This window comes from Aphelocoma coerulescens, chromosome 1A (assembly GCF_041296385.1).
Source record: "Aphelocoma coerulescens isolate FSJ_1873_10779 chromosome 1A, UR_Acoe_1.0, whole genome shotgun sequence".
NCBI lineage: Eukaryota > Metazoa > Chordata > Aves > Passeriformes > Corvidae > Aphelocoma > Aphelocoma coerulescens.
The window spans coordinates 46,740,908-46,761,077 of record NC_091014.1 but is presented as its reverse complement, the minus strand read 5'-3'; the positions used below and the strand labels follow the sequence as shown (position 1 = coordinate 46,761,077).

The following is a 20,170-nucleotide window of genomic DNA, read 5'->3' as shown; positions in this document are numbered from 1 at the left end:
ATTGACAGGACTTCCAGAAAAGCTTGAACAAAAACCACAGAGCCTCAGCTGTGTGGCAGCTTGCCAGCATAATTTCAACCAAAACTTCTTTTTTCTTCCCTTTACATACACCAGCAACAGGCTTTCCAAACTTAAGCAGTGCTACAATTAAACACTGATGTTGGCAGAAGTGTCTGATTGTGGGAAGATTTGGGGTACGGCTGGAGTGGTGGGAAAGGGGTGAGGACTTGAGGTCATTGCTGGCAGGTGATACTCCTGTGGGCTCTCACACCCCAGACACCTGATGTGCTGCACGGTGGGCTGGGTTGCAACAATGCTGTCCCCCATGGCAGCCTCCTGGCCTTGTGGCAGCAGGCTGCCTTTCTGCTTTTCTCCACTTCTCCAGGGCCACCTGGATCCCCTTGGAGGCCTCGGGGCATGGGCGGCATGGCCCTGAAGCCTCAGCCCTGCTCTAGTCCCTCAAGGTGGGAGGGCAGGGTGTACTCATCTCTCCTCCTGCCTGCTCTGCATCTCTTGGTAGGGATTTTCCCAAGTGCAGGGAAACCCTGAAGAGTTTTGGGGTGGGGTTTTTTTTGCTTTTAAAGACAACACTGAGCTCCACAGAGGTGAGAGCTGAGTAGCGGTGCCACACTCCCACAGCCCTTCCAGGGCTCGGCGGGTACCAGCGGCACACGGTTTCGGCGGTGGCAGCATCCCGCGGGACGCGTCTGCTCCGACGGGATGGGGTGCTCCCACCTCAGGAGCCGCCTTCAGCGCCCCGCTCTCTGCCCCGCAGGTCTGGGCGCCGTGGCGGCAGCGAGCAGTCCCTGCGAGAAGGCCTGCAACCCTCGGATGGGTAACCTGGCGCACGGGCGGGCGCTGCGCACCGACACGTCCTGCGGCCGCGGCGCCGCCGAGCGCTTCTGCGCCTACAGCGAGGACGCGCAGCGGCGCTGCCGGCGCCCCTCGTGCGGCCGCTGCAGCGAGGCCCAGGCCGGGCTGGCGCACCCCCCCGCCGCCATGGCCGACTCCCCGTTCCGCCTGCCCCGCACCTGGTGGCAGGCGGCCCAGGACGCCACCCGCGAGACCATCCGCCTGGACCTGGAAGCCACCTTCTACTTCACTCACTTGATTATGGTCTTCAAGTCGCCCAGGCCGGCTGCCATGGTGCTGGAGCGCTCCCAGGACTTCGGCGAGACGTGGAAGCCTTACAAGTACTTTGCTGCTAACTGCTCGGCCACCTTCGGGCTGGAGGATGATGTGAGGCAGAGAGGAGCCATTTGCACTTCCAGATATTCGAGCCCCTTCCCCTGCACTGGAGGAGAGGTAAGTCTGCCTGGGTTGGGACGAGAAAGCCCCTGCTCCAGCCCCCTTTCTCCCTGCATTCTCTGCACCGGTTTTTACGCTTCATATTTCACTACACCAGCATCTCTTGTCATCACACAAGGTGAATTAACGTAATTCATTCCTAGGTGATGTAGGCACCGCCCTGCCTCTTGCTTTGCTGAGTTCGTAGTCCCTCTCTTTTCCAAAAAATTTCCTTTTCTTTCACCTGGTGAACTCCCCTGCACAACCACAACTTAGGCAGGTGCTGCTAATTCCTCAGGAATGCATAAGGGAACGTCACTCTAGACAGCTTTCTCCAGATCTTGCAGGCGTGTGGTTTTGAGGTGATGCAAATCAGTCTGACCAAAATGCAACTATGTTAAAATTAATAATGGCCAGATTGACTTCTAATAGTGACTGCCTTCTCTGAGAAGTAGCCAAAGCTACTCACCACACACTGAAGTATGGTTCCCATAAACCAGGTTAGCCAGGTAATTTTAAAACTTGTATCTTGTCTTTTTTCTTCCTGTGCACACTTATGTGAAAAGAACTTAAAAAAAAAAAAAAAAAAAAAAGGAAGAAAGAAAGACATCATATTTGCTAAGAAAAAAAACCTATGTGAAAGTCAAATGATTTTCAATATCAGAAACAGCAGATAACAAATGATGCATTTGGAGGCGCTACCAATAATACTCTTCCCTTAGTGCAATTCTGTCCCCCAGTGCTGGAGAGCTTCTCCTCGGAGCCGCGGCCATGGGGCCCTCCTGGGTCCCCGTCTCGTGGGGACGCATCCCCGGTGGCCAGCTCTGGACTTTAAAGGCTGCTCCCTCTAGTGGCCTAATTTAATAAACTTGCCTAAAAGCTTAATCAAACTTAAAAATTCCCCTCTGGCCTAACACGGAGAAAGGGTAAAATCTGTTTAGTGAATCAGGAGATCACTTATATCATTGTAGTTTCGGCTGAGAACTGGTTTTGAGGTGAAAGCCCGATCCTTGGAGACCAGCATTCATGTTGGGAAAAATCATGTATTCAGACCCCTTTGCAATCATTTGTGGTCACCTCTAGCCATGCTGTGGCTAGGAAGCCACTCTCCGCAGAAATACTGAGAGCTGTTTTTTCACCAAAGTGCATCTCTTTAGCTGTGTCACAGGAGGCAGCCAGTGTCTTGCTCTAGGAGAAGCTGTTCCATGCTCTCATCAGCTCAGAAACATCCAGACCTGTCAGACAGATCCAGGATGACTATTCCATTACATTTTAAATCAAATGGTTGGTTAGAAGAAGGGCTATCTTTCTGTCTTTTCCTGACATCCTTTGCTTGTGCCCCCCAAAAGCTGCCTAAACTTCCTTTCAGAGTGCAATATATAAAGGGGCTTACAAGAGAGGAGGAGAAAGACTTTTCAACATGGCTTTTTATGACAGGACAAGGGGCAAACATTTTATACTGAAATTGATTTAGACTGGACATAAGACATTTTTTGATTATGAGGGTCATGAGGCACTGGAACAGGTTACCCAGAGAAGCTGTGGATGCCTCATCCCTGGAAGTGTTCAAGGCCAAGTTGGATGGCTGGGACTTTGAGCAACCTGGTCTACTCAAATATGTCCCTACCCATGGAAGGGATGCTGGACTAGATTATCTTTGGAGGGCTCTTCCCATCCAAACAATTTTGTGGTTCTGAATCAGGGCTAAGTACAAAGTGAGACCCACAAAAGAAAGGATGTATGTACCCCACTGGGAATTTCTCAGGCCCTCAGTATTTGTGCCAGCCTCTGTATCCCACCACCTGAACCCTAAACCTATGCCAGCCTGTGATGGAGTGCAGGGACTGAGATCCACAGCTCTTAGACCAGCCAATGGGACTTCTCTGGGGCATATGACTTTTTCAGCTTTCCAGGGATTTTTACTCAGGGGTTAGAAACCCAGGGCATCCTACAAGGCAGCATTTGCCCCACTGGTGTTGGGTCCCATGTTGCTAGCACCCTGGTGCAATTTTCATTGTGGTCACTGCACACAAGGATGGGGGTTGTGCCTGGAGAGAACCTGTGCAAATCCCAGCCTCGGGCCAGCTCCTCACTGGGTTGGTGCAATGTGTGGGGACAGTAGAACCAAGGTCTTATGTGTAGAAACCAATGCCTGTCTCAAGAAGAAAAGTAATTTGGTAGTGTTTGATGCATCTGCAGTAGCAGGCTGCAAAAAGAGGCTATATACCAAGCTTGCTCCTGTAGGGTCTCTTCTTTTGGCACGGCTTTAGTCTGTGTTATTGCAAAGAAGCATATAAATCAAGAGCATTTAATTGTTCCAGGTTTTAAACAAATATTGCATCCAAGGGGCTGGAGGTTAGAAGATTTTACTCGTATGGTACACTTCAGTTTCCTGCAATTAAATACCACTTTTTACCTGCAAAGTAATAGCAGCAGCTCTCCAGATGGCAAGCCTGCATGCTTAGCAAATATCCCATTTAATTTATTACAGTGTGCTGCATTCCAGCAATTACTAGTAGCTGCCAATAGCAACATGTATCTGACCTAAAGAAACATCAGAGTTTTGTGTTCTGTTTGGAGTTATGTTGTGCTTTACTCCCACTTTGGTAGCACCTAATTTCAGACATATGGAAACAGTAATTTCTCTTGAAACAGTGGTTTCAAATATGCAGTCATCCAAAATGTCCATGTCTGAAGGGTATTACTCATTACTCTGAAGGGTATTACTCATTTTCTTTAAGGCACAACTACAAATTCTGTGAATGCCACGGGATTTCTTTTTTAACTTTTGAGATTTTTTTTTTTTAACTGTGATGTAACAACTGTAACCCATGATCCAAACTGTGTGTCACACTGTCTGTATACTGCTTTCTCACACTTCAGACATTTCAACGCCACATGTGCATTTCTGGGCAGGATTTTGCAGGATGCTGGGGTCTCTGCATGCTGCTGGCAGCTCACTCACTGCTATCCCCTTGGATGAGCAGTTTGTCTCAGGTGAGGCCTCAGGTGGTGGTGACTCACCCCAAATGTCACTGGAGGTTGGCACAGACCTATGGCTTGTAGGGCTGGTGGTTTCTGGTTTTACCCTCTGCAAAGAGCAGGCGGTGCTGATCCACCTGCATTTCTGCCGATTGTTACAGAGCCTGCAAGCCCCAGTTCAAGGCATCAGAGTGCAGAACCCGGCAGAACTCAGGGGCTTAGGCCTCTTTTCAATATATCATCTGTCTTAATTTGGGTCAAAGGTGTATCTGCTTCACTTTTGATTGAAAAGAAAGATTAGAGTTTTTGCATTCTGTTCTCATCATCATGAGTCATTCCTTAGATGCTGACTTCAACTCTTATGACAAAAATCCTCCCTCATCAGAATTTACCATGATGTTGATCTTGAGGAGATTTATGGTAGTGCAGAAAACAAGCTGCCAAGCCTCTAGGTTCATTTCAAAGATCCAGACCTCAGAAATGCTGAAATAGCTCCAGGAGATCCTGGAGCTTTCATCCTTCTGTAGCAGTGTGGCTCTGGGCTTCCCTTTGCAGTGGTGGGACTGGGATGGTGGAGAGCACTGGGAGAGGGATACTTCTGGAAAGTGGCACCATGCTGCAGTCACCTAAGCTGGGTGCCACCTCAGCAGCAGGAACCAGACAAGAAGTGTCACACGCCATGTGTGGCACTTGGAAGGTCTATTGATAGGTAGAATCACCTCATCAGGGACTCTTGGCAGGTCCCTGCTCTTCTTTGCTTCTGTCCCTAATGCTGCAAGTCCACTGAACATGGTTATCTCTGATGTGGATGTGGCTCCAGCCTGAGGCAGGCAAGAGATGGAGGATCAACCACCCAGTGGTGGGATTAGGAAGGAAAGGACAAATCTGGGCAGAACTGCCAAGCAAAGAGGTTGAAGGCTGTACTGATGTTGGGAACACTGCACTAAAATGCCATGGGTTCGGTCTACATGGTTTTCTTGGTGGAAATAAGCATGAGTTCACAGGTCAGCATGTGCCCAGAGAGCACAGGGGCTCTGCTGAGCCGAGCTCCATACCAGGGCAGCCTGGCTGTAGTCTGACCTCATGCAAAGAAGAAACACTGTTTCAACAACCAGCAAAGTAGTCGGCGATTTCTCTGCAAGGATACAGAAGCCAAACAAACCAACTGAGCCTCTCCTCAGTAGAGAACAGGAAAGGGGGCAGATGGTGGGTGCCCACCTCCTGCCCTGGCATCCCAAGCTTGGTATAGCCAACCTGGCTTTCCAGCAAGGTTCAAGCATCTGCCTATTTGAGGTGAATTAATTAATATAGTGAATTAATTGTTTCACAACAGCAGTTTGTTTAACATAGGCAGAAACCTCTAAATGTTAGCTTTGTATCACCAATGTTTTAAAAGAAAGGCTATGGCCAAGTTTTAGCCTGAATCATACAATAATGCTACAAATGCTGAGTATCTTCGCTGTTTTTCAGGGTGTAACCCTTCAGCCACATTATTGCAAGGGAAATCAGAACTGGATTCACCAGCCAAACATAATCTGATCCCAGTAAACAAGATGCAGAAATAAACTCTTTCAGCTTCATGCTTAGACAGGAATACTAATTTTACCAGTATGCATAAAAGGCTATCTTCCCTCCCATAGTTCAGATCATATTAATATTTCCTTTTTGACACTCTAATCTTAAAATTATCCTTGGCTAGGGATCACTGTTGAGGGCTCATCCACAAGGGGCCCTTAGCAGATGTTAATTCTTTAACTGTGAGTGAGAGTGACTGTCCACTCTGCAATGCAATTATCTCATTCACTTTACATTCCCATCTGTGGTCAATTCAGATTAGCTCGCCTGAGTGTCCCCATTTAGACAAGCTCCAGGATAAAAGGGCTTACTGAAGCAGAGTCTCCTTGACAAGATTTTAGTAAATTAGTAACTTATTTTAGTGTTCATCTATTTACAATACTGCTAATAAATCACTTGGAGACCTCAGCTATTGTTGCTGTGTGCTATTTATAGAAGAGGCATATTTGCAGCTTGACTATATTCCAGCAACAAATTCTAACATGCTTTTAACTTTTGAAACATCACATTACCACCGTTTTGCTGTGGGATGCGTATCTTACCGAGCATTTTATTGATCTCATGCCTTCCGTAACAGAAAAACCTTCACATGTTTTGCCTTTCACTGTTGCTGCATGCAGCCTGCCTCTCTTCCTTGAGGATGTGGACACCAGCCCTACTGGTTTTGCCTGAAATTAGCTGCATAGAGCAAAAGAAAATTGTGTCTTTCTACTCACAAGTCTGACCATGACAGACTGTGAGTGGTTGTAACACTCGCTGCTGACACAAATAGGAGTTAAAGACAGTCAGTAACTTTTATTTTTGAGTCCTGATTTTGAGTTGTAGAAACTTCTGCCTGGTTGGGGTTTTTTTACCTTTTAGGCCCAAATAAGCTTGGTTTTCAAGCTTATAATCGTTGTCCTTAACTGAAGCTGCATTTTCATTGTGCTGAGATCCTTCAAGGATCTTGTGGGTAACAGGAGATTTGAGTTCAGTCACTTGTAGTGCTTCACAGAGAACCTGGGCAAATATGCAAGAATAACCTCAAAACAGCCTGAGATGTCAACCTATTAGAGGGCTGCAAACATCTTTTTTAATTGTCCTATGCCACTGATGTCTGCACAGAGAGAAAGGCCCAAACTGATGAGAAGGAAAGAGGTATCCTGGCAGGCATTCAGCAGTGCTCAGGACGTGCAAGGACATACCCAGGGAAGTATGTTTTAATCTCTACATTTTGTAGAAATGCCCTTTGTAGGAAAAAGACCTCTTTAACAGCATCTTCCTGATCATCCTATCTTTGGAAAAACACAAGTTGTTGGGCTCTGTTCAGAAATGCCATGTGCAAAGGAGAGTCTGTTCAGCTAGGGGTGGTTGGGGTGATGGCCAAACCCTGTCCAGCTCTTTGCATTATATCACTGAATCCAGCAAGACACAGGGACCATTGTTGCAGTGCTAGGTTTGGTTTAGCAAGCTGCAGCTTTCCCTGAAAGCTCAGCGGAGCTGCTTAGGGCAGAGTGACCATTTCACCCTCCCGCAGTCCATTTGGGACGGCTCCGCACTCTTGCTCCTGCAGCTATCAGCCTTACAACACAGTGACGGGGAAGGAGGCCAGAAGGGTCCCGCCATGAGGGCTTCAGAGGACCTTTAATGGTTACATCTTTTCCCGGCAGTCCCCAGAGGCAGAGAGACCCTGTGAGCCGGGCGCAGGGGGGTTTTCTCAGGGGCTCAGGGGCAGTACATGGGCGGAGTTGGGGTACAGGAACCAATAGGGAGAGCCTGAGGGAGTCGCCAGGGCTAGGGGCAGGGAAAAGTGGGGGAGGAACAATGTGAAAGGCATTTGATAAATCAATCAGCGGGAAATACAACACCACAGACCATTGTTTCATAAGCATAAGAATAATGATTTCTAGGGAAATAGTTAATGAGATGAAGTAAATGAAACTAGAGCCAATAAAATTATGTAGGAGCCTAGAAATCCTAGGCTGTGGCAGCTGGCAGTAGTAGCACACCAGCAGGACACCATCTCACCACCAGCCACCTTGCTGATGGCTGTGGTGAGGTGCATCCCTTGGTTTGGTCCTCAAGCTTTCCTTCCTGGCAGGGAAGCCCATCTTCCCAAGCACTGTGGAGGGTTTACAAGCCAGTTCAGATTTCCAGCAGTGGAGGAGAGGAGATTCTCCCTTTAAATAATGTGGCAGCAAAAAGCGAATCAGGGGAAAATGGGAAACTTTAGCTTAGTTTTCATTTGTGCCTGGGAGGACAGGAGACAAGGGCCATTCTGGGCACATGTGGAGATGAACCTTTGGTCTCTGACAAATTTTACCATAAAAGACACTTTAGAGTTCAGTCACCAACAGGGCTGAGCAACACACCTGTTAATTTCAGGGCACCAGCACCTGCCTTTAAAGTGTTCTGTATGTGGAGTACCAGGCATGATACTGCCAGATCTGTGGGCCAGGTTGTGACAAATCCCTCCCCCTCTCCCATGGGCCATCCTACTGGAGTGACATGGCCACTAATGAGGCCTCCTGGATGCTCAGCATCTCTGAAGGACAAGGGCATGTGAAGAGCAAGATGCTTCTCCAACCTGCCCCATGATCCTCTGCATGATTTCTCCCATTACAACTAGCCCATAGGATCATCTCCTTTTCTTCCTGGATTTCCCAGTGCTTTTGGCACTTGGGGGTTGGCCCTCTGCTTGGCCAGCTCTCGAAATGCAGCCACTTCTGGGATGGAGCATAGCCAGTGTTTTAACAGTGCATATCAGCAGTCCCCTGTTTGGAACAGCAAGTTTTTAACAACTGCTTCTGGATCCACCTCCAACTATGGCTAAAACGAATTATTCTTTGGAGGGAGCTTGACCAGTCTATGAATGGGGATATATTGTAGGCTGCCAACAGCAGGAGGGAATGGGTCCCAGGGCTCCAGGAGACCCTTTCCAAACTTCTTATGTAGGATGTGAAGGGCACTGTACCCACATGAAACAAGAGCAGTTTGGGTAGGCAGAATTTAATTCTGTAAATTGGCATCTGGCCTCGTTAGTGGGACTATTGCTTCCCTTGAGAAAAGTGCCACAGGATTTTAACGGTGCCTCCAGAGCCTCTCTTCAGGCACTGCACCCCACTGCTTCATTTCACAGTTCATTTTTGGCATGAAGAGAAGGCTAGCTCACTTATTCAGCTTCCAGCTCTCTGGCTGGAAAGTAGGACTGCCACATTTCTCTTTGAGATTCCTGGATACAACTGGTTACATGGGAAGCGTGTAACCTAAAGCAATGTATTGACATGTCTCAGAAGTTTTGGATCAAAAGCTCCTTTGAGATTAATCACCATGCAACAGTGGGTGTCGGTGTGAGACACCCAGTCTAACAACATTCAAAATCCTACACGAATGGTGAAGTTCTCAAATTCTCCCTGGGTAACATTTTACAGGAAGAAAAGAAGTTAATACCCAGAACCAAATTTACTAGATGCATATGCTATGAGTATTTTACCACCAGTCTCTCTGCAGCATCCCTCATTCCAGTAATCAAAATCTATAGCTATGGGTTGAAAGAGGGGTGCTGTTTCTTGTGACCTTTTGGACAGTGTGTAGTTACGTAGAATTCACACAGGTGTTCTTTTTCCTAGAATTAAGTCTAGCTCATGGTAGCTGGGTAGTTTAAGCAGCCTACAGACACAAAGCCTTTTCATTATAAACAAGAGCAACTGAAAAATATTCATGGAATTGTGTTACTCTTGGGCTGAAAGAAATCCCCTTGATCCTTAGTACCACTACAGTTACTGAAACACTAACCTGCTGCCTTTCAGGCTTTTGCAGTGGTTGTGTGGTGCTCAGAAGCTGTTAACCAGGTTATTCTGCAGCTCTGGGGAGTGAGCCACCTTTTCTTACAGCCCTGCCAATGAAGAAGCAAGTCCAGTCCTTTGTCTGGCTCTTTGGAGGTAGCTCCAGGTTTTTTTGGTCTTCCACATGCACAACAGGTACTGCCGACAGGCCAAGGCTGAGAACATAAATCTTTTATGGGGATGGGGAAAGGAGGGGAATTGCTGGAGGGAAGAGTATTTAAATACCATCTTTCTTGCTGATGGGTCAAAGGACTTCATATCATCAGCTGAGCTGTGCTGGTTCATTTTCCTGACTAGGCTAGTGCAGCCTTGGAAATGGTGATTCTAAAGATGAGAAAAAGGCAATAATTGTTTTTCTTGATAGTTCATAGCCAATGATATAATGCATCTGGAGGGTTTTGTGAGCCTAGAAGCTGAGTGTTTCTATCTGTTTGATGAGTGAAAGTAATGGTTAGGCAAAATAGAGCCATTGTGGAATAAATTGTCAATTATTGGAGAAGCACTATTAATCGGAGATGAAGAAATCCAAGAGTTTTGAGCTTTAGAGAGATTTTTTTGATAAGAACATTACTTTTGTGAGCATTGTCTGCATGAAGACAGGAATGACCTAGCAGTGTTTCATTTTCATCTAATGAAATTGTGTAGTCGGATGTTAAGAGAAGCTGAGAAGATAGCTCTCATCAGATTGATTATTGCCAGAGATTTCAAGGATCCTGGAGAAATCCCAAAGGTCTTGCCTAGCTCTCCTTGTGCCTTTTCCAGCCCCTCACTGGCCAGCTGCTGCATGTGAGTAGGAGCTCTGCCTGTACAGCTTCTCACTTTTGAAAATGGCAGAAGAATGCTTTGAGTTTCCCAAAAGATAAAAGTTACCTTGGTATAGATTAATTTGCGAGGGCTGATTATTCGAAATAGCTGGATTTTCCTCCTAAAGTCTTTGTAAGATTGCATAACTTTTGGATGGTGAGGTAAGGGATTATTTGCCTTGATTTATGTGCTGTAAAAACTGAAGGGCTGGAGGCATGGGCCAAATGGTGTCTTATGTCAAGTTATATGAAGCAGCCTTGTTAAGGTTGCTGCAGGAGTGACATTTCTCCAGAATCTCAAGGAGCTCAGGGACTGCTGCTGGTGGTATGCAGTGGGTTTCTGTCATGGTTGCTTGGGGATGTTGATCAAGTGCTAAACACTGTGGCCTGCAAGATTCCAATGCTCACTGTGATCTTAGTGTCTCTGATGGTCTCCTCTCTGCAGTGGCAGAGGAAGGGCAGGTTTTCCAATTTCTATTGCTGTTTCACCTCATCCAGGAGATGCTGAAGTGTGCACCTCTCCCCAAGAAAAAGAGAGTGTTCTTCCCTGCAGCCCACTTTGTCTGACAGGAAGAAAAATGAAGGGTTTTAGAGGAGCTGGTGGGTAATACCTGCCCAGCTTAGGCTGATGAACTTTCCACACCATATGATTTATTTGCAGCATCTGCCAAAAAGAAGACCAGTCTTTTTTTAGCCTAGGGTCATTGCAATGAACATAGCACAGAAATGCACATGGGTTTCTCTCCTAAAATCTCGTTGCTTGGTGTGGTGATATATGTAATAAGTCTGTTTTGTCCGTAGAAGGTACCTACATTGTGGCTCTAGCAGCCTTCTTCACAGAGGGTAGTAGTCCAACAGGCTTGATTTTGTGAAGCAACGAGATTGTTTTTCTTAAAACTTTCAGGAGCTTAACACCTTTAAGGTGTATCTCCAAAAGGTGGTTGAAATTAGACAGTGTTTTTAGAGTGGACTGATGGGCCGGGACTTGGATACACACTTAGTGCAATGGCACAGGGCCCTTTTCTGTAGAGAACTAATTTTGCAAGCAAAATATTCCTCTGCAGACACAGCTGTCCCCTCCAGGAAGAGCCAAGGAGAGCCTGGCAGATTTTGACCACACTGATGCAGAAAATCACAGAAACTAAAATACTGACCAGGAGGGTAAACGCTAGCATAGAGTTGCACCCTCAATACTGAAAGCGGGAGACAGAAGAAGCTGCCTGCAGAGTATCTGTCTCTCTCAGAAGGCATACGAGGGCAGGGAATCTGCTGGTTGTTGCCAGCACTACGTCTGGTGTTTAGACCATGCATCTGACAGTAGGAGTGCCTGAGCTGATCCTGCACTGGCAGGGCTGAGGGACCGTGTTAAACCAGGCAGCTCCTGTGCCTGAGGCTTCCCACTGTAAAAAGAAAGTCCCCAAAGGTTTATTTATTTATAATGCTCTTAATACATTTCTTGTGTGGAAGTTGAAAGCAGACACTGTGCCAGGTTGACAGTTGGCATGCATATTGCATCATTACTAATATTTTCAGTTACACTTTTCTGGAAACCAGTCTTATTGCTCCCTGGGAGCTTTCCATAATGTTTACCAAGAGAATTTACTGCTTATAACTTTTACATCTATTGAGTAAGAAAGCTCAATTGCCATAAAAAAATTTCCCTACTAAGCTTCTCTGAACAAGACCAGCCAAGGCTGAAAGCAGTTGCCACTTTTGGGTAGTGCCTACAGGAGAGTTCCTGGGCTGTTGGATGGGCTGCTCTGGCTGTGGAGGGAGGCGCAGGGGGACAGGGTGCAGGCAGGCAGTGGCTGGGGGATGGCAGAAGCGTACCAGGCAGTGATATAGCATGGACCATCTCAGTTTGTGCCATGGTTTGAAGTGACAGCCAAGGCCTCTGAACACAAGCAGATGTGAGGCAATGCTGGGCACACAGCTGGGAATCCCAGAGCCAGGATGTCAGAGACAAGGGCTTACTTTCACCTCAGCCCCAGCCCCAGGCAAGCAGCGTCTAACCTCAGCTGCTTCTTGTGCTGGAGGGAAATTTTTCAGGAGGCAAAGGGTTGAGGTCCTGGATGTGCTGGCAGAGCTCCACCACTGCATTTACTGCCTACATTTTCAGAGCCTTGTCCAGGCACTAAATAAATCAGATCACTTTCAGTGACATGGAGATTCCACAGGGCCCCAGAATACAGGCCAATTAAGCACATTTATTTAGTGCCTACATACCAAGAGTCACAGCAGACTCCTAATGCAAACCTTAACTTTTCTGTTAAACACTTACTTAGACATCATATGCCTTTTTGTAAAGTGGTGCACATCCCTCACTGCTTTTGCTGTCTATCTGGATAAGACAACAAACTTTTCATTCTCTTTATTCATACTATTTTTTCTTTTGCTCCTGTAAAATACATTGAAAGGAATAAATCCACCAGCAAATATCAAGTAAACCAGTATTGAATTTATCAAATGCCCCTGAGCTAATTACATGAATCACTAGTATGGGTAGGTCATTATTGTACTTACAGATACATTTTCATGCATCCAGGTCAGACAATACAGGGTAGAGTGCATCAGTCTCTTTTGGAAAGAAATCACACATCACTTCATGCAATGTTACCACCCTGGTTTTCATTTACAACCAAGTAAAAATGTTGTTAATGTTTTTAATATTTGTTTATTGCTTTTATTTCTCGTGTATTCCTGTTTGTTGGCTTGTTCCCATGTGTATATGCTTCTTGAGTCCTCTATCCAGTTGTTCTCTCTGTAATTTATCAGTGCTGCCATTTCATGAACCATCTCCTGCTGCCTTCCTGGCTGAGGCCAGGCTCCCAGTTGGAGGTTGGAGCGTGGCACCTCTGGCCAGGTGCCGGGACCCAGGGAACGGGCACGTGCACGGCAGCTGCAGGACCCTGTCCAAAGCCTCTGTAACTGCCTTTCTGAAGATCTGTGAGGAAGAAGCTTTTTGTGGATCACCCATGTTTCTTCAATGTCAAAGGCATTTGTATCCTGAAGGGTCCCACTTTATTGCTCTGGACATTTGCATCTTGACAAAGATCCGGGCCCTTGCAGCTGCGTTCGGTGGAGGTGGGCCCGTGACTCATCAAGAAACTTTTACTCCTGGAAAATCTTTTGTTGGTTCTGTTGACTTCCTCAGGCAATTTCGACTTCATGGCCTGTTTTGTTGCTGTCGAAATCATTCATTAGCATTTTCCTTCCCACTGTGGAAGTGTATATATAAAGATGTCCTTTCATTGCTTCTCACGTGTAAACATATTAGTGTACTTCTTGCAAAGGGACTTTAGATATTTATATATCAAGGTCATTGTGGTGCAAGTGGTTACTTGAGTGCACCATGTCCATGGCTGCTGCTTTATTTATATACAGGGCTACATTACTGCATCTGTGGAATGATGAGGAGCTCAGGCTTCTTCTCCCACTAGAACCTGTGAAATAATCAACAGAGCAAGAGTCGCTCATGACAGCCCATAAGGAAATGGAAACCCTGTGGAAATTTAGTAGAGGCTATGTAATGATGTGACCAAACTGCAGACAGCTGCAGTGGTCTGACTGAAGAGCAGAGCAGAGTATTTTTACTCCATGGTACTTGCAAGGCACTGTGGGACAGCTTATCCACTCCTGCTCCCCTGGGAGTGGAATGGCCTTCCCCTGGGAGTGGAGTGGGCTCCCTTCTGCAACCAACAGGCATCGCACTAAGAGGGTCAGGTGAGCCCAACCCTCTTGAGGCACAGCAGTGGTATTCCTCACTCAGAGACTGCAGACTACAGCTCTTATTTGGCTGTGTAGAAAGACCATCACCATGACAAAAAAAAACTCTGTACAACTTTTAAATCACTCCTCGATTGATGTTCCTTCATGCAGAGGTTGCTGTTACAGCACATGGGATCCAACAGCATCATTCCACAAGTCACAGAATGAACATTACCCCAAGGACTAGGTATTTTGTTTCTTAGTGGTTCTGTTTGCCTCCTGGCTGGTGGCATGAGTTATTGCTAGATACTTAATTTTAAATGGAAGCTGAGATAAAGGTTCAGTTCCTGGGACTGTATTTAAGAAGAATCCCAAATATCATAAGATTTATAGTGAGCTAGCAACACTGGGAATGAAAACATCTTTCTGATAGGATATAATGTGGATGTAAAGCACAAAAATGCTGGGGGGCTTCAATGTATGACTTCCAACTTGTTTTACAAAATATCAAATTTTAATTAGTGCATACATTTCAGAGCTGCTGGTGTAATGATCAGGGCCTTCCACACTTTGCTATCATATGTGGGGCTGACTACTGCATAAGTCACATCATCTGCCTAACATTGTGATGCTGGGGTTTGATATTTTGTTATTAGGCCTCATACACAAAGACAGACTTGAGTGGGAAAGACGGAGGTCTGGTCACCATGAGGTGCTTACTGGTGAGGCTTGCTGCCGGCAGAACAGAATCCTGGCTGGACAGTGGCACCAAAGGCCTACCCAGTGGCACCAGGGAGACAATGGGCTTGCAAAACCTCATCAGATGCACAAACATGTTGACAAAATGTTCTTTTCCAATTGTTCCTACACCCTTCCCCTACACTGTTAAAACTAAGCAATATTTTGGTTGAGGAGACCACTGACTACAGTAGCTGGGAGTTGCCAGCAGAACCAGAGGTGTGAAAACCTGGGCAGGTCTGCTGTGCAAGTCATTGTTCATTAGTAGCCCTGTGCCCATCCTGCTGGTGGGACAATTGCATGGAACAGCCCAAGAAGAGGTAAAAGCAGGAAATCTGGCACTGCCCATGTGTGTATGTGTGGCTGGGCTGCTGGAAAGCACAGGGGTGCAAACCCATGACAGCTGTATGAGACCAGTGTGGCTCCAGTCATGTGCAGACTCCTGAGACCAGCTGGGATAAATCAGTGATGTTAACGACTGAAAAGGGAAATCTTGCTGGGAAACACATCCTTAACCTTATTATGCATTGTCTGAGGGCCTGTAGAATCCCAGCTGAATCTGCTATGTCAGAGCAGAGAATGGCTATTTGTATGATGCCCTACATGTTATAATGACCAGTTAGTATTTTATTAAAGCAGAGCTGCCAGGGTCTGGGACGGAGGGATGGGGATGTTTACTGTCCTGGCAGCGCTGAGACCAGGCTCACTCTGTTACACAGCTGTAGGGGACAGTGTAGCTCCCCAGGCCAGGGCTGCTGGGCACAGCCAGAGCAATACAGGACAGCCAGGGGGGAGCAGCTGAGAGCCCACAGCCCCTGGGAATTACAGATAGAGCTCATGTTTAGCATCACTGTTTTCATGTAGCCATAAAAAGAAATGTTTGTGGCATTTTAGGGTCTGAGCAGGAATACTGGCTCCGTTGAAATCAGCAGCACAACTCCCCCTGAATTCCACATAGACAAGACTTAACTCTGTCAGTGCAGAGGCACTCAGGGTTATTGATTTCCTTGCTGTGATTGTCTTTACTAGAACCACAAACATCAGCCACATGCATTAAACAGGGATAGATAAATAAGGAAAACTGAAAACATGAGAGGAAAGTTACAGCTCCATCTAGCATAAATTGTTCTCATTTACATATTTTCTTCCCTGCTCTCATCTGAATTAGGACAAAGAATTCTCTGAGATGCAATTTGTGTAATATCAAGACACCCAAAATGCTAGTTTTTACTGAAAATTCTTGACCCGGCATTTTCTACCAACTCCACTAAAAGGAAATCAATGTCTCTAGTTTGGATTTTTCCCAAGGAATTTTCTTTCCATATCTGAAAGCATCTTGTGTTCACAAAACCACTTACAAGTAAATGTGATCAGAATGACATTGATCTAAATTTGGGTAAATAACAAGCCTTGGGTAGAAGTGCAGGACTTGATAGTTGGAGTTCACTTGGGTTCCTATTGATATCTGGTTTATATTTTTATTTTAAGAAAGAAGAAAAACTCTCAATATCCCTGAAAGAGAGGGGGGGGAAAGACCTCTTTTGAAGTGTGTTACTGTTTATTAATACCCCTCATTGGACTCAACACTTCTGCACAAGGAGCGCGCTCAGCAGCCTTGTCGTTTGACCACCTGTCCCAGTTAACCTTCTCCTTTACCTGTGTCTTTCTGGCAGAAGATGCCCAGATACCTTTGGGAGGAAGTGTTTGCAGCACAGCAGTGCAGAACTGCAGCCATGATGGGTTTGCCAGCATGCAACACCCAGCTCCAGCACAGCTGAGCCCTGCTGCCACCAGCATGCTGCAGCAACTGTGCTTGGCAGGCTAGCGGGGCGCGCAAAAGCATGCTGCCGCCATTCAGCTCCAAAACAAGGGCTAAATCTCCTTCCAGGCTGAGACAAAGCTTCCTCTGGCTGGATTCTGGCAGCTCTGGAGAAAAGCCAGGTCCCAGCCAGGAGCAGTGCCAGCAGTGGTGGGGCTGATGGAAGCAGCAGCTGGTAGGCAAAGCCTGTGGGCAGGCCAGCTGGCAGCACTGTGGTCATTATTTCCAGGATCTGTGGATCCTGGTCAAACAAAAGGGAAGCCTTCATCAGCTGAAGCATATCAGCTGCTTTCTCTGGAAGGAGTGGATTTAGGGGTAGGAAGCTGTGATCCCTGATAGCAACAGCAGCAATTTTGTGCCCTGCCTCTCACTGGGTGGGAAACAATAGCTACCTCCTTGCTGCCTGCAAGAGGCTGGCCAGCATTTTGGGTGGCATGGGTGATTTCAGCGGGGCAGCAGGGTAGTTTGAGGTTTTAAATCACTGGTGGGTGTAGTGCATAGAGTCATTAGGCTGCATCACACACTCAAACACTCAAGCGATTTGTTCAAATGTTGTTTTTAATTATTGTAGTTCATCAAGCCATCAGTGACTGTTCAGTGAAAAACTACTGAATTATTCAGAAAGTGTCACTGTAAATTGAATGTACCAGTAGCTAATACAGGTGTCATAAATGTGTTATTTTATGTCAATGGTAGTCATATGAAGTATATACTTCTGTTTTCTCATTGTAGGCAGCTAGACCAAAAACTTTAAAATAAACTTTTTCAAGAAAATGGGTAATTTTTATCTAGTGCTTTCAATATTCAGCTTGAGCCAATATTTACCTATTCAATCAGACTGAAGTTAAAATAAAGAATGAATGATAAGTATTTATTTAAACTTTGGAAGCCCCCCTCTTTCCTTTCTTTCTTATCTCAGTTTTCTTGATTATCAGCTTGCTGTCACTAATTGCCACACCTAATCACTTTTCCACTAGGAAGCATCCTGGAACTGATAGGAACCAAATATTTGGAAATATGAGCTATATTTGTTAAAAAACATACCCATTCTGGGAGAGGGAATGTTAATGAAGAGTACTCCACATGAACATTACCTGGCAGGGTGCTGGTCCCTGTGCTGGACCACACCACATAGCAGGGGCACCCACCTCTGATTTAAGTTAATGGCCAAGTGTCACTTGACATCCATAAGGTCCTTACTTCTTGTGGAGAGGAACATAAGGGTTCATGGGGAATCACCCTGTGCACACTGAGTTGCAGGTGGATTTGCTGCGCCCACCCCTTGCAGAGGGGAAAGCACCATGAGAGCCTGGCGCATGCTCCCAGAGGATGTTGTCATTGCCACTCCACCCCATGGCCCACCCTGGAGCTGGCTGACATCCTCCTTTCTGCTTCACCTGCTGTGTTTCTCTGCCCAGGTGATCTTCCGAGCCCTGTCACCGCCTTATGCCGCGGAGGACCCATACAGCGCGGAAGCCCAGGCGCAACTGAAGATCACCAACCTGCGGGTGCGGCTGCTGGAGCGGCAGGGCTGCCCCTGCCTCCCGGCCAGCCCAGCCCCACAGCCCCCGCCATCCCTGCACTATGCCATCTATGACTTCATTGTGAAGGGCAGCTGCTTCTGCAATGGCCATGCTGACCACTGCATCCCTGTCGCTGGATTCAAGCCCATCAAGGCACCTGGTGTTCTCCATGTGGTATGTACATGCACCCAATGATGTCTGCACTGCAGAAAGTGGAGTTTTAAAAACAGTCAGGGATGGTATAGAGTATGGTACAGGTCTAAGCATGCGGTATTTGACATGTGATGCCCTAGATTCCAAGCACAGTGAGCAGAAATGGTCTTTACAAAGGAGGTGGGTCTCCATGTGGGACTGAAGTGATGAGTTTCCTTTGTGTCTTGGTGTGGGACTCTCACCCTTCAAAGGTGCTCCACGTAATTTATTTATTTCAGGTAGATCTTTAAAAATATTTAAACTGCTGACACCCTTCTCTGCCCAAATGCTAACTTGCAGTAACAGAATATCTAAAAGATAAAAAATGTAGGGCATTTTGATAACAAAGAAGGAGGAGAGCTTCTCTGAAGGTACCAGGTATCATGTGACTACCATTGTCTCTGGAGGATCCAAGGATATTGGATTGGGTCTTGAACCAAGGGGATAGAGATGGATTTTGACTCTCACTCACGGGCTTTCCATTGCACTTTCCAATACCTCTGTGCTCTGCTTTCACGGGGACTCCCATCACAGAAGCTCTGAGCTCAAATCCCTAAGGACTCGCCAAGACCTAAACTCCAGGGAAGCAAGAGCAAGTGACCCATAAGGCAAGTGATGGGCACAGCAGTGGTCAACACATTGGATGCCTGTGGCATGGCATGCCTGCACCCAGCCAGTCCAGGGACACTTGCTGCCCCCAGCACATCTTATCCTTTCTGCCCATCTAGGCTGGCTCTGACAGCCCTGGCTTTGCTGGCAGAGGAGCAGTAGGGAAAGTTGGAGCAGCCAGACATACTGCACTGAATAATGTTAGAAAGAGGAAGATCATTAAAAAAAAGAAGGCAGTTAGTCAAGGTAAGGGTCCAGCTCTTCAGAGAGCTCTCATTTCACTTAAATTACAGTCTCAGACATGAAGCAGACAGCATGTTTCCCTTCTAACAGAGCTAGCCTTGCAACATCTTGAAGGAATACCAGTTTGAAAGTGTGCAGCACTGTGATTGATAAGACTGTTTCAAGTAGCAGTACTCTGCTTTCCACAGATGTCCCCTGAGCGAAAGTCTTTGAAAGGAGCTGTTTGCTCAGGATTATTTTGGTGGGATACAATTGCACGGGAGCGTGCCCTGGAGCACCACTGAGAGTTGTAACAGAGCCTGCAGCCAAATAGGCTTCCAGTATGGCTACAGCCTATGGCGACTATAGTGTGCAGGTAACAGGCACTGCTGTGGGAAGGAAGCAAGTGCCAAAATCACACTGAAAACAGAGCAAGAAATAGCAACAAACCCCTGCGCTGGCCCCGAGGGGGAAATTCAGCTCTGGTTATAAATGTTTATGTGGCAGGAGTCCCAAAGGTGACGTTTCTACAGTGAGGCTGACTCATTTTACTGTATCATACACCTCATCCTGCATGTCCTGTGGGAGATGTGCCAGTGGTAGGGGTGCCACAGCCCCATGGTTTGCAGGGAGGGTCAAGGCACAGTAAGAGCTTTCCTCTCCCAATACCACATTTTCCATCATAGAACTGGGGCAGTTTTGGCTGAGCCTAGACCATGCCAGGCTCCTGTGGCACGAGGCTACTGCTATTCAGGGACTGCAATGACAGCCGCCTCATGCAACCCAGCCTGGGGTTTGCCAGTGCAATGTCTGTGGCTGTTTAAGTGGTAGAAGTCAGAAAACTTCTGAAAAGACAGTAGGATTTCAGAGAGGGAGAATTTTTATATA

The 20,170-nt window shown here is 46.6% G+C and overlaps 1 protein-coding gene across 2 annotated transcripts in view; it reads left to right on the top strand.

Annotated features, from left to right (window-relative positions):
* The window catches only part of NTN4 (netrin 4), a 47,848-nt gene that overhangs the window by 2,815 nt on the left and 24,863 nt on the right, over positions 1 to 20,170 (top strand). For both annotated transcript variants that reach the window (XM_069000426.1, XM_069000418.1), the window contains exons 2-3: positions 776 to 1,305; positions 18,155 to 18,433. In XM_069000426.1, the coding sequence (XP_068856527.1) occupies positions 776 to 1,305; positions 18,155 to 18,433 (809 nt within the window). The remainder of the gene's footprint in view (positions 1 to 775; positions 1,306 to 18,154; positions 18,434 to 20,170) is intronic.